The sequence below is a fragment of the Giraffa tippelskirchi genome, chromosome 4 (genome assembly GCF_054371585.1).
Source record: "Giraffa tippelskirchi isolate mGirTip1 chromosome 4, T2T-mGirTip1v1.2.pri, whole genome shotgun sequence".
Lineage (NCBI taxonomy): Eukaryota > Metazoa > Chordata > Mammalia > Artiodactyla > Giraffidae > Giraffa > Giraffa tippelskirchi.
In genome coordinates, this window is record NC_137278.1 from 36,784,785 (window position 1) to 36,799,359 (window position 14,575).

The following is a 14,575-nucleotide window of genomic DNA, read 5'->3' on the forward strand; positions in this document are numbered from 1 at the left end:
CTTATCTTAGTAATAGCATTTACGAAATGCTTACTGCCTATCATTTTCATACTGATGCCTCATCAAAAATACTCAATAGAAACATTACAAAGCAGATGTTATTCCTGTTTAATATATACAGAAATGAGGCAAAGCAAGGATGTAAACCCAGGCTGATCTTTTCTCTCCATAGGTCTATAGGCTGCTGTTCTCTCTCTGTCTGGGTCTTTCTTGATTTGCTGGTAAAGATTGCTAGGCAAAGTGTTAGTGACTGCTGGACCTACAGAAAAAGACTAGCTAGGGGAGCCTCTGCCACTTTGTATAAATTTTGGACTTTGGTCACTCAAAGACTTAGATTGACTACTCTTTCTCCTGCTTCTTATCATTATTTTATTATTATTAAAGTCTAAATTCCAGTCTGTTCACACTGTTGGACTGATGTTCATATTTATTAATTTTATTCTCCCTAGAGTATGAATTAGAGAAGGAAGTGGCAACCCACTTCAGTATCCTTGCCTGGAAAATCCCATGGACAGAGGAGTCTGGCAGGTTACAGTCCATGGGGTCACAAAGAATCCAACATGACTGAGTGACTAAAACTTTAGAGTACAAAGGCTGATAATGCATGTGCTTAGAATTTTTTTTAATCTAAAAAGTATAGTTTTTATTTTTCTGGACACAAATTAAGTAAAATGAACATTCTTATTTATTTTGATTGCTATACTCTTAGGTGTAAGCCGCTTTTTTAACCACTTTTCTGATTCTGATGCCTGTCAACATGGATCTTGGTAGTAGAATTCCCATTAAGAATAGCATTAGTTTGAATTATACAATTTTAAAAACACTATATATTCTCTAATGCTTTTAAAATAAAATAATGGATAGTTTCAATGTCATCAATTTTGTGGTTGCCTCTTTACTCTAAAATTCTTTGAAATCATTGCCAAGGACATTTTTTTTAACTGTTAATTGTGCATGAAATAAAATGGCATATTTATTTTATTATCATTCTAGTCTTTTGAATTAGTTTCTTACTTTAACAATTCTGCTTGGGCGATTATGGAAAGAATTTTAAAATGGACTATGAAGCCATTTGGTGTTTTACACCAAGAGGTGTGAAAATATTAGGTATTTTTTTCTACTTCTTTATAAGAAAACATCCAGGCTTTGCCTGTCATCAGGCTTCAACTACTTTGAACACCAACAGAGGAGAGGAGAGAATTTCTTTCTGGTTGCATTGCACAGTGGCTTGTGAGATCTTAGTTCTCCAGTCGGGAATTAAACCTGTGCCCCCTGTAGTGGAATCACGGAGACCTAACCACCGAACCACCAAGGAATTCCCAAGAATTTTTATTTTTAAAGGCCTTCTAAGCAGGCAAAAATTTTGATGTCAGAAAGTCCACATTCTAAAACCTATTCTAAAACTTTACTTATCTGAGAATGTCTTCAGTTTTTAGAGTGTATATGCTTCTATTTTAGTAATAGGTTTAAGAAGGTTAATTATAACATTTAGTCATTAATAAAAGATTAAATTACATATAGTAGTGTAATATAAGCTGTTGAAGAAGATAGCTTTCTATAAAAATAATTATTTTTTATTGTTGTTTAGTGCCTTATCTTAAACATTTACTTGCAGAACAGCCCCTCATTCTCCATGGCATGATACTGAGCTGTATAAAACTTTGTATAGTTTTAAAGTAAGGAGAGTATATAAAACTTAAAACTGACTTTTGTGTCTCTTCAACAGACAGCTGGAAATGATCCATATTGCTTTGTGGAGTTTTATGAGCATCGTCATGCAGCTGCAGCACTAGCTGCTATGAATGGGCGGAAGATAATGGGTAAGGTAAGCTATCGTAATTAAAGAAGGTGACGTGCACTGGAAAATTCTAAGTTGTAAAAGGTTTTGTTTCCATTTTAGAAGCATTGTATTTGTTTTACAGAAAATGATCACAATTAATATTAAAAAGATGGGGTGAAGCTTTTAGAGCATGTGTTCATGTTAGTATTCTTCATGGTGCCTTGCACATGGTAAATATTTAGATAACTGTTGAATTACCAGGCTTTATTGAAACATAAGAATGCTGGCTACTAATGGGAAAGAATAAAAGAAAAAAAAATTTATTGGTACTTTAGGTACCCATTTAGGTACTTTAGTTGAATGTTAATAGAGAAGTTATGTACGGTTAGGATTTGTTAATATTATGTGCAGATGTGTACATTAAAAAATAAATAAGTATTGAAGGGAAAAATGAAATAATTCTGAGATTATGTCCTTTCTACATTTTTGCTAATGTTAAAATGGCTTTTCTCAAAAAAAAAAAATTGGCAGTGATAACAGATGGTAATGATTTCGTCCTTAATGAAACAAAGTTGTTAATTCTTTTTAAAAAAGTATTGAAATTTTGACCAGAAAATTTTGAATGCTTCTTGTCAAACATATACCTTTGTATTCATAGATGCAAATCTTGTAATATCTGATTATGACCTTTATTTTTATGAAATATAAATGTAGAAAAAATTTTTTTAGGAAGTCAAAGTGAATTGGGCAACAACTCCCAGCAGTCAAAAGAAAGACACAAGCAGTAAGTATATTTTATACTCTTTGAACTTTTGTGTTTATTGTACATAGTAGTTTTCTTGTAAAGCATATAAACATCATACATTTGCAGTAATGTTTTGATCGTTATCCTAAGATATGATTGACTGTGTTTGTATTAATAAATTTAAGAACAAATCTAATCTTTGTCATCAGGTAGTACCGTTGTCAGCACACAGCGTTCACAAGGTAATTGTATCTTCTTAAACATAAAATGAAATCTCTTGAAAGGGTATTCACTAACCACCTGAAGTTTTTTTGTTTGATGTTGGGGGGAGCGGGGAGGGAGGGATCGTATTACTATTTGTCTCTCTGGCAATATTTTTCCCTTTTTCCCAGTGTTGACCAAGTGTGGCTTGTCCACTACTTTGGTGCTATTTCAAGTTCTCTGATTCCCCCCTTGGTAGCAGCTGATGCCTTAGAAATACTTCACCACTGAAGGGCAAGATACCCTGTTTCCTTGAGGTCAAGTTCTGTGCTTCATACCCAGATCTTATTGCTTGAGTTGCACTTGAAACTATGTCTCCCAAATAGCAACCTAATATGTTGCTTAAAGGCCTGCCAAGTAGGGGTAACTTTTCTTTCCAGATATACTTTGTCAGAATTGATATGTATGTCCATTTAAAGTGTTGATCCAACTATTTTGTATATTTAAAGTGTTTCTTTCTTTTTTTTTTTTTTGAGCATTGTCTTTTTAAGAAAACTTCATATATGGGATCATTATTTCTCTCCAGTGCTTTTTTAATGCCTCTGATATAAAGTGAAGGGATTACTGTTTTCATTCTGTTGCCTTCAGTCTTAGTTCACTTGCACATGGATTCACATAAACTGAATGGTGTAATGTCTGGGCAACCAAAACTGTTGGCTTTTGAGAAAACTCAAATACTTTAACATCAAACTGTTGAATGCAAGGTATTTCTTTGATTGTTCTTCACAAAATATGGTTAAACCAAGTATATCGCATAGCTAGCTTCAGTAAACTGTCTTAACTGAGGCAAATCTAGCCTAATAACTCATAATACCACTATTTTAATTGGTAAAGATTTAATGTAGTGGTAAACTGAATGAATGTGAATAATTACTATTAGAATGGTAATTAAATCATATATATATATTTTTTTTTTTTTGTGCAAAACTTGTTATGTATTACTAGTTTACTTTGGCCAGTATAATAATTGGTTATAAGTAGAAATGTAACTGTCAGTCTCCCATTAGATATATCATAGGAGAATCTTTCCTGTATTGTCACCTTGATTCATTATTCATTATGTTTAAAACTGATAGAATTTGTCTAGATATAGGATAGTGTTTTACTTATACTTTATTGTAATACATAAATTATTTTAAGAATACTTTATTGAATAGATCTTAGCACTTTTTTAAATTCTAAAATTGTATTTTTCTTTTCACTTCCCCTTCCTTCCCCCTATAAGATCATTTCCATGTCTTTGTTGGTGATCTCAGTCCAGAAATTACAACTGAAGATATAAAAGCTGCTTTTGCACCATTTGGAAGAATATCGTAAGTAACAGAAGATAAATTTTAAAATGCTTTTAATTAGAAACAATCTTATGTAGGAAGTAATTTGAAAATCTGTTGTGAATTTTTTTGGACATTAATTTTAACACCTGAATGTAATGTATTAATATTCACTTGAATAAATGTATTGTTTAGAGCCTATTCAAGCAGTTAACAGCCAAAGATTATTTTCCCGTTGATAAATCTTTGGTCTTCAATTATCTTAAAATTCTTTTTCAATTAGCATTAGCTTTTAAGAGACGAATGTGCTGTCCTGCATCCTGTTTCTTGTATGAGTGTCTTGCTAGCCTGGTCATAATCCTTAGTGAACTTGTGCTATGACTAAGGAGTTTAGACCCTTTGGCACTTCTATGATACCATGCATTTTCTGTTAATATATTTTAACAAAAAGAAACCTTAACAGTTTAAAAAGCAGTTATTAAATGTTAATTCCAGGATACCTGTCCTTTTGTTGTTGTTATTGTTGCTATTAACAACAATAATAATGCCTCTTAGTATTTTGTGAAGCACTGTATTGCTTGCATTGTTATTAATTTTACAGTTTAGGCCTTTTATAAATAGCTCACTTGAGCATTCATCATAAAAGAACTTTAATATTTTGAAAAGCATGCCTGTAGTGGAGTAAGAATAAGTTGATTATTGCACTTTCTTAGAAGTAATTGTTGAATTTAGAAAACAAAGTTTTTAGAGTTTCTGGTTGCTTTATTATTGGTGTTCCAGCTAGAAGAGTAGAAAAAAGGAAATGCTAGCTTTGATTTGGTTTGATGAACAGACCAACAGCAGAGATGAGAAGGAGACTGGAAAGTAAATGCTGGTGGTATTGATGTTGAATTTGGGAATTTTCATTTGAAGAGTTTTAGTTCACTGGTAGGAGGAAGAAAATGGATAGTGACCAAAGAAGGATCATAAGTAAGGGGCCAACTTTAAAGGCAGTCACAAGATTAGAGTTTATAGGTGGGCTTTTCTTTTAGGTGACATTTTTCTTGATCTCTTAGAACTGACTTTAGGAAAATAAAGTTCTAATTTCTTGATTGTTCTTTTTGTCTGTTTTAGGGTTTTGATGATGGTTAGCTGGCTTTCAAATATCTAGATTGGACAGTGTTAACCTTTGACCTCTTAAAGGCTCTATAAATTTCTGTATGCAAAATTTTGCGCTTGTTTTCATTTTGATGTGTAGTATCTTTGTAAATTTTATCCACTTTCAGCATAGTCACAGGACTGTAAAGGATTAAAGAACTCTGATCTGTATCTTTGCTACTTCTTCCTTTGAGAATTCTTTCAGATAATATAAGAATCAAGGCTAACATTTCCTGAAACTTAACATTAAGAAGAAAAAGCTTTTCTAACATTTTAACAGATTAAATGTTATATTATTGAATGTTTAGATTTTGATTGAAGTAGCTTTTCTGAAAGCGTGGATATTTAGTTTGGGGTTAAGATAAAGATTGTTTAACAATTGGCGAGTGTAAGTTAAATGACATTCAAATTTTAGTAATTTCATTACTTTTTAATCAAGAATCAATAATTTCTTTTTGTTAAATATGTTGGTATCATAATTGTAGTCTGTAGATTTTCTTAGAGTCTACTATGATTACTGATGTATATGATTTTTTTCTTGATAAGACCTTTAAGTTTTATAATTTTCAGTTGAGATAATGTCTAAGCTTTAGGTTATCCTAAGAGTTAGTGTTTCTAAATTTGAAGGAACTATTTTCAGTTGGTAGCATCACTTCTTGATTTTTTTTAATTAAAGGAGACACGTTGATAAATACATATATTGAGAGGTTCTCATGATAGTCAGGTATTGTCTGTAGATTCTAAACAACAGTGCTTGATTTATAAAAGTTGTGTAGTAAATGTTGGCCTATTAAAATATTTTGTATAAAAATTATAGCACTTTCTTTCCCTAATTTATACAGTTTAAATTTTTCCTGTTCCTTGAGTTTAGGGTAGTCTAACAGATTTTGCTGTAGAATCAGCTTTAAATTAAATGCATGTGTACCATAAGTATTTTTACATATTGAGAAGTGACTTGCATTAGTTTTCCTCTTTCACCATCACCTCTTTGTCATTTTGACCCTAAGCACTTAATAAATCACTCCTAAATTTATCAAAATATGCTTATGTATACTTTAATATAAAATTATATTGCATGGCTTTCTGACTTGGGTTTTTGTTGTGAAAGTGCCTGTTTTGTTCATGTGTCCTGAGAGAACAAGCATTGTGACATACCTGGCTAACTTAAAAGCAGATTGCCTGCGAAGCACAATTTGAGTCCAATTTTTTGAGGTATGGAGTTTTAGCTATCATGGCTGGGTTTTTCACTCAATCTCAAATAATAGGGCTCTGGTTATTTTGCAGAGTATCTCTGAAGAATGGACAGAATTGCCCTGGCTAACTACAAGCTACGGTTCACAGTGGATAAATGTTGGCGTGCTTTTTTACTTTCTGACTTTTTAAAATTTTGCTTTTATATCTTGTAGTTTCCAATCAATCTTATATGATTGCTATTTTAGAATTTAGTGTAAAATCTTTTCTTATATAGAATAAGACTAAAGTGTGTGTCTAGTATTTTTCTTCAATTTCTGAAAATGTCAAGTTCTCAAAATTTACCCATAGTTCAGAAGGGGGGTGTGAACTGATCTGAGAAAATGAAAAAAATTAATTGATTTAGGGAATATACAACTTCTTCATTCTTTTAGTTTCCAGTTTTCTATTTTAATTTTTTAATGATTAGGTAGTATATAGTATAAAATAGCAAGTTATAAATTGCATGGTTAAAGAAAGCCATTCATTTAGTGTGCCAGTGAACCCTATAAGTTAAGTAATTCATGTGAATAGCTGCTTTTACCATGCTTAATATTTAAAAATGTAAAAACTTTTTGAAGTGGGAGGCAGTTTCTGTAAAGTGTATACATATATATTTAAGAAGTTTTTGATTTGCATGTTTATAAAATTAAGCCTAATTTGCTAATACATGATAAATTTTATAGAATAAAAGGTAAATTTGTATTAAAGGTTCATTTTAATGAAGATGAAACATGAAAATGAGTTGTGTATGAAATTCTCACTTGATATCCAGAGGAGAGTTTGCAAACCTAAACTTCTGATTGTTTCTGATTTCAGAGATGCCCGAGTGGTAAAAGACATGGCGACAGGAAAGTCTAAGGGATATGGCTTTGTCTCCTTTTTCAACAAATGGGTGAGCTCAATAAAAAGTGCATGTGCAGTATTAGAAGAAAGAACAAAAACGTTCATTTCATTTCAATTATTCATTTCTGTCATATACCATTTGTTCATATCACTGATAATTAGTACTCTTACTGGAGGATACCTTCTTTCTCCTGTTTGGTTATTTAGTCAACATTTATTTAGCACCTTGGGCTTCCCTGGTGGCTCAGATGGTAAAGAATCCCCCTGCAATGCAGGAGACTGGGGTTCGATCCTTGGGTCGGGAAGATCCCCTGGAAAAGGGAATGGCCGCTCACTCAAGTATTCTTGCCTGGAGAATCCCATGAACAAAGGGGTCTGGCAGGCTACAGTCCATGGGCTCATAAAGAGATGGACACAACTGAGCAACTAAGCACATGTATTTAGCACCTGATGCGTGCAAAGTACTGAGAAAATGTTTTCAGGATATAAAAAGTAGAGGTGTTTAAATCATCATCCAAAGATAGGATAGATATTGAGTATCTTATTTATATATTTGATTTGTTTTCTCCCTGTTTTATATTCCCATGTTAATTTAAAAGTAACTAATAAAATGTTCTGGTGGGTGGGAATTTTTCTAAAAATAGTATATTAATGTATTTGAAAATGTCTCATCATTTCCTTCATCCAGTAAACACTATTGAACATGGATTTGCATAGACTTGAAGTTTCTGAGTTTTGCAGAGAAAAGGAAGGATAGCATAGTTTGTCAAATGAGAGGTGAAAGGAGGGTATAGAGAAAGAAAGGCTTATATTTATGACAGCTGGATAAAATCTTTGGTATGTTCTCCATATAATGTAATACTGTGCTGTTTACAAAAGGAAAATGAATGAAGAACCTCTGTAAGTCCTGGTTATGGAAAGATTTCCATGGGATATTGTCAGGTAAAAAAACTTTTTTGTGTAAAGAAGACAGCATATTATATGTGTGTGCGTGGCAGGGAGCGGGGTGGGGGTGATTTCTTTCCCCCTGCATTCCCCCTGCAGAGATTAACAAAACACTTGTAAGATTTCCTGTTTGTGGGCTAGGTAATGAGAGGCACATGGGCAGGAGGGCAAGAAACTTCTAGCTGTATTGTACTATCTGAAGTTTGAACCTTGTAACTATATTACTAATTCAAGTGAATAGTTTTTTTAGTGTGATGACTCAAGATTCCAAACAATTAAAGCAGAGATATCACACTTCTAAAAATGTAGAGGTGGATGGTAGGAGAATTTATATGCATTAATCCTGGATTATACACTCAGGTTTCATTAACCTTTGATTTTATTGTCTTGCCTCTATGTTACGATTGTTTGCCAGTGATATGTGCAAAAATACTGTGTTTTTTGTGCAAGAGTGCCTTAGAATGAGCCATTAAAATTTCTGATACTATGAAATGTGTTTTAGAAAGGATTTTCTTTAGTAAAGGGAGTATTTGAAATAGGTATCATTTCTTGATAACTTCAGGTGAAATTTATAAGCATCATTTATTGTACCAGTTCCTTCTGAGTTTTTAAAAACATCTGCAGTTATGCCAACTAGTGTCAAATTGTCTTACATTTTCTAGTTCGTGTCTGCTTATATTGAAACTAATGTCTGGTTATTCCTCCCTATGCAGATACTCACTGTAACAGCCAGCTTGCAGCCATTTTACTTTTCCAAAATTTACTTTTCAAATAAAAAATCAGCCCTAAAAATGTTAACATGGCCTTTTTTTTTCTTAATTCATATCTGTACCAGGTCTTTATTGGTGCAAGAGGGCTTTCTCTAGTTGTGGAGTGTGGGGGGCACAACTTTTTGTTGCAGACCCTCGAGCACGAAGATTTCAGGAGTTGTGGCACACGGGATTAGTTGCTCCGCAGCATGTGAAATCTTCCCGGACCAGGGATCGAACCCATGTCCTCCACATTGGTGGGCAGATTCTTATCCACTGCGCCACCCAGGAAGTCCTTAACATGGCTTTTAAGTTAAAACAAAAGAAGGTAGAATGCATTTTAATTGTGTGTCAGCTGTTTGCACAGTGGCATCGTATCTTTCAACCAGATTCTTTTATAACTATCATCTTCCTCTCATGAAGTGACTGTCTTCTAAGAAGCAGGTATTAATCTAAGAGGTCAGGAAACATCTGTATATTAGAAGAAAAATTGCAAATGGTAAAGCATATTGAGAAGTGAAGATGTAAAAGCTCTGTCATGTATGGTCCCATCTACCAGGTGTAAAAGGAGATGAGAAAATAAAAACTATGAGCCTGTAACTAGTTCTTAAAGCTTTACTGTTAATCACAGCATAATATTTAAGGAAGGTAGAAGAATACCTCATGCAATGAATTGATAGCCACATTTACCTTAAAGGATTGATAAATAGGTTGTCAATGTTTTGTGATACTTGGTGATATAGGTTGAGGGCTTTGGGTGGAGTAAAAACGCACTTTTTTGCATTTGGGATTATGGAATATATTCCCCTGCTATATGTCACTATTAAATGCATAGTTAGTATGAAAGTCAGATATAGCAGAGGATGTCTGTGTGTGACCTCTGTAGTTACCAGACATGGATTATAATCCTGATAATCCTGACAGCCATCACACAAGAGGTATATAACTTTGAATAAGTGATACAATTTGATCTTCCCAAATTTATATTTTAGTTTCTGTAAATTTGTGCTATGTGATTGGCAGCCATTCTCTGGTGTTGCGAAGTGCCACAGCACTGATTGCGATTGCCCCTGGCTCCCTTGCCTCTCCTGTGTTGTGTGTCCTAGGCAAACTCCAGTACTGGTTGAACATACCTCCCTGCCTACTCTGAAGTAACTGTTGCTAGATAGAAATTGAGTCAGCTCGTTTCACTTCTAATTTAGCAGTTACACATAGATAAATACATGGTACTGTCTTTGTAAACCTGTGTTTTTCTAGTAAAATTGATTTCCTGTTCTTTGAAAAACTTATTTCATGCTCCCTCATTTCTCCTCAAATATTCCTCACTCTTTTTCTCCATCATCACCCAGAGCTTCAAATGAGAAAGTAAAAGCTATCATACAGAAATTCCTTCAGCTTTCTACCACCAAACCTACATTAAATGCTCTCACCTTCTCCCTCTTCCTCCTGTTACAGTGGAGGAAGTCTTTCCTGTAGTTGTATATGAGCATGTAATTATATTTGTTTTCTAGGGCTGCTGTATCAAAGTAGCTGAATGACTTAGAACAATAAAAAGATTCTCTAAGTTGTAGAGGATAGAAGTCCAGAATCAGGTTGTCATCATGGCCATGCTCCATCTGGAGACGCTGGAAGTATCCTTCCTTCCCTCTTTAGTTTCTGGTAGTAACTGGCAATCCTTGGCATCCTTGACTTGTAGCTGCATTACTCCAGTCTCTACCTTTGTCTTCACATGACCCTCTTTCCTCTGTGTGTGTCCTTGTTAACTTCTCATCTTCTTATAACAGCCCTTCTTTAAAAGGGCCCACCCTAACTTGTATGACCACATCTTAACTAATATACCTGCAAAGACCCTATTTCAAATGCAAATGAGGTCGCTTTCACAGTTATGAGGCTGGATAGATAGGACTTCATATAAATTTAAGCGACACAGTTCAACCAGCTATGGAGTTCAGACTGGTTAGTGTGGAAAGCAATATTTGTTTCTTTTTTAAGAAGAATCATTTCCTTTTTATGTGTCTCAAGGACAGCTTTTAGCCTTAAATTTACCTGTTCTTTTGTGCTAGGTTAAGCCCACATTTGACATAGGCAAACCAAAGCTGAACCCCACGTCCTTTTCCATCTACTCTTAAGTTGGCTTTATTCTTATTCTGTACCAAGCCTACTCTTTTCAAGTTCACCTATAGATTTCTGCTTGCTTGGCTCTCTGACAGTACATTGTTGTGGGTTTCTTCCTTCATCACTAGCTATTCCTTCTTAGTCACCTTAGCTCGCAATTTCTCCTTTATCCAGTTTTCACATTTTGCTCTTTTTCAGGGCTCTATCTAGGATGCTTTCTTTTCTCTTCAGTCTTTCTTCATGGCTCTGAATCTTACATCTGCAGCTCCATTTACTTCACACTTAACTAACAAATAGGAAAAGGAGTATGTCAACGTTGTATATTGTCACCCTGCTTATTTAACTTATATGCAGAGTACATCATGAGAAACGCTGGGCTGGAAGAAACACAAGCTGGAATCAAGATTGCCGGGAGAAATATCAATAACCTCAGATATGCGGATGATACCACCCTTATGGCAGAAAGTGAAGAAGAACTAAAGAGCCTCTTGATGAAAGTGAAAGAGGAGAGTGAAAAAGTTGGCTTAAAGCTCAACGTTCAGAAAACTAAGATCATGGCATCTGGTCCCATCACTTCATGGGAAATAGATGGGGAAACAGTGGAAACAGTGTCAGACTTTATTTTTCTGGGCTCCAAAATCACTGCTGATGGTGATTGCAGCCATGAAATTAAAAGACGCTTACTCCTTGGAAGGAAGGTTGTGGCCAACCTAGATAGCATATTGAAAAGCAGAGACATTACTTTGCCAACAAAAGTCTGTCTAGTCAAGGCTATGGTTTTTCCAGTGGTCATGTATGGAGGTGAGAGTTGGATGGTGAAGAAAGCTGAGCGCCGCAGAATTGATGCTTTTGAACTGTGGTGTTGGAGAAGACTCTTGAGAGTCCCTTGGACTGCAAGGAGATCCAATCAATCCATCCTAAAAGAGATCAATCCTGGGTGTTCATTGGAAGGACTGATGTTGAAGCTGAAACTCCAATACTTTGGCCACCTCATGCGAAGAGTTGACTCATTTGGAGAAGACTCTAATGCTGGGTAGGATTGGGGGCAGGAGGAGAAGGGGACAACAGAGGATGAGATGGTTGGATGGCATCACCAACTCGATGGACATGGGTTTGGGTAGACTCCGGGAGTTGGTGAGGGACAGGGAGGCCTGGCGTGCTGCGATTCATGGGGTCGCAAAGAGTCGGACACGACTGAGTGACTTCACTGTATTAGTCCTGGTCACCAACATTCTTTTTTATTCTGAATATTACATTGGTCTTATAAAGTATTTTTTTATTGTCTTATCTCCCCAAACTGTTCTCCTTAAAACATAAGGATGGCCTTAAGACATACATTGGATCATGATACTCTCTTACTTAAAATAATCAGTTTTTTCTTCTCACACTTTTCTTTTTGGCACACTAGATTCCAGTGAAACTAGTCGTGTTTCACATGCTTCTTTTAGATGTGTACCAAACTCTTGCCTGCCTTAACACACTTTGCAGTGGTTTTCCCTCTACCAGGAACACTCTGGGTTTTTGACTTTTCTAGCTCCTTTTCCTCTTGTTTCAGCTTAAAAGTCATTTCTAAGAGACCTTCCCTAATCGTGCTGCCCTAAGGTAGATTCCCATCCCTGTATCTCAGCGTGGCATATTCTTGCTCTCAGCCTTTTGTTTCTGTCATGGCACTTACCACACTAATAATTACTTTATTTGTCCCCTCCAAAAAATGGAAGCTCCATGGCAGCAGAGACCGTGTCTGCCTCTTTGACTGTATTCCCAGCACTTAATGTTAACTGCTGTCTAGAACATGATGACTGCTCAGTATTTGCTTGTAAGATGAATGAGTAACCAAACACTATTGTTGAAAGCTTGTTGGATTGTATAAAGTGAGATTTTCATCCATAATAGTCTGGGTTGTTACGTGAACTTGACAATGGCTACCTCACAAGGGCTTTTGGGCTCAAGTCTTTCAGGTGATTAAAATCCCCAAAAGCCCTTATGAGGTAAAAGAAAGACAGTTTAAAAGCACCATTGTAAAATAAACAAAACCACCATTGTATTTTAGGAAAGCTGTCATATATTGTGTATATCATAAAGTATTTCATTAAGAAAACATTTGTGGAAAGCAACCATGAGTTTTCTCTTTTGCTAACAGTTGTTTAACATCAACTAATAGTGGCTTCTTTGTTATTTCTAATGTTGTGTGGAACAGGATGCTGAAAACGCCATTCAACAGATGGGTGGCCAGTGGCTTGGTGGAAGACAAATCAGAACTAACTGGGCAACCCGAAAGCCTCCAGCTCCAAAGAGTACATATGAGTGTAGGTGTATTGGAGAAGAAAAGGAAATGTGGAATTTTGGAGGAAAAAACACTAGATTTTAAATGTTAGAGCTGTTCCCGGAGACTTATTGCAGAAATAGATGAGAAGCAAATCAAGACTACTGTTCAAAAATGTACTTAGTTTTCATTTTTGTAATTATAAATAATAAGTAATATCTCTAATGTCAAGTCTCCTATTAATCAGAAAATATTGAGTAATATTTAGACATTCTTCGGGGAGGTTTAATCCTTAATCAAACTGTAATATGTATTAAACAAGCATTTTGATCAAGATAAATATTACCATTACAATAGTGTAGTTATATCGCTTTATTCTTTCTGAACATTTCGTGAACTAAAAATATTAAACTTTTCTCCCCAGCAAACACCAAACAACTATCATACGATGAAGTCGTAAATCAGTCCAGTCCAAGCAACTGTACTGTGTACTGTGGAGGCGTCACTTCTGGGCTAACAGGTATGGCATCTTTACCTATGTGGCATCTTAAGATTAATTTTGAAGTACTTGATATTTGTAGGATTTTAATGCGGTTTTGGTTTTCATCTAACAGAACAACTAATGCGTCAGACTTTTTCACCATTTGGACAAATAATGGAAATTCGAGTCTTTCCAGATAAAGGATATTCTTTTGTTCGGTATGTGTGGTTTTTAAAAAAACTTTTACCTCCAGATCTTTTTGAACTTTTAACTTAGTGATTTTCTTTAAAATTTACTTTGGTTATAAAGAAATAGAAATTTCTCTAGCTTTTATTAAATTCGCCGCAATAACTCCTTCCTTCCAATACAAAGGCAAATCATTTTCTATTAAGACAAGTTTCTCCAAAAAATGAAGCCATTTTATTCTCTTATATTAAATTCCTGTTTTACCTCAGGCCCAGTTTGATTTTTTCAAATATGTTTTATGTATAAGTACCTTAAACAGTGTATATTGTAATTCTTCATATTATTTTCAATAGGTTCAATTCCCATGAAAGTGCAGCACATGCAATTGTTTCTGTTAATGGAACTACCATTGAAGGCCACGTTGTGAAATGCTATTGGGGCAAAGAAACTCTCGATATGATAAATCCTGTGCAACAGGTGAGAGGGTTCTTGACTTTGCAAAGTAATGGCTGGGCTAATAGGTATTTTTAAATGAAATTGTTAATAATCCTTGTTAATGTTTCTAG

At 34.8% G+C, this 14,575-nt stretch overlaps 1 protein-coding gene across 12 annotated transcripts in view; it reads left to right on the forward strand.

Moving 5' to 3' along the window:
* TIA1 (TIA1 cytotoxic granule associated RNA binding protein) overlaps window positions 1–14,575 on the forward strand; it is a 30,406-nt gene that overhangs the window by 11,398 nt on the left and 4,433 nt on the right. For 2 of the 12 annotated variants that reach the window (XM_081594484.1, XM_081594485.1), the window contains exons 3-12: window positions 1,727–1,825; window positions 2,510–2,564; window positions 2,735–2,767; window positions 3,375–3,490; window positions 4,012–4,099; window positions 7,244–7,319; window positions 13,277–13,385; window positions 13,767–13,862; window positions 13,957–14,041; window positions 14,363–14,486. In XM_081594484.1, the coding sequence (XP_081450610.1) occupies window positions 3,484–3,490; window positions 4,012–4,099; window positions 7,244–7,319; window positions 13,277–13,385; window positions 13,767–13,862; window positions 13,957–14,041; window positions 14,363–14,486 (585 nt within the window). In that variant the 5' untranslated portion in view covers window positions 1,727–1,825; window positions 2,510–2,564; window positions 2,735–2,767; window positions 3,375–3,483. Of the gene's footprint in view, window positions 1–1,726; window positions 1,826–2,509; window positions 2,565–2,734; window positions 2,768–3,374; window positions 3,491–4,011; window positions 4,100–6,333; window positions 6,407–6,478; window positions 6,545–7,243; window positions 7,320–13,276; window positions 13,519–13,766; window positions 13,863–13,956; window positions 14,042–14,362; window positions 14,487–14,575 lie in introns of those variants that run through there. The other 10 variants (XM_081594479.1, XM_081594480.1, XM_081594481.1 and 7 more) reach the window with 8 other exon arrangements.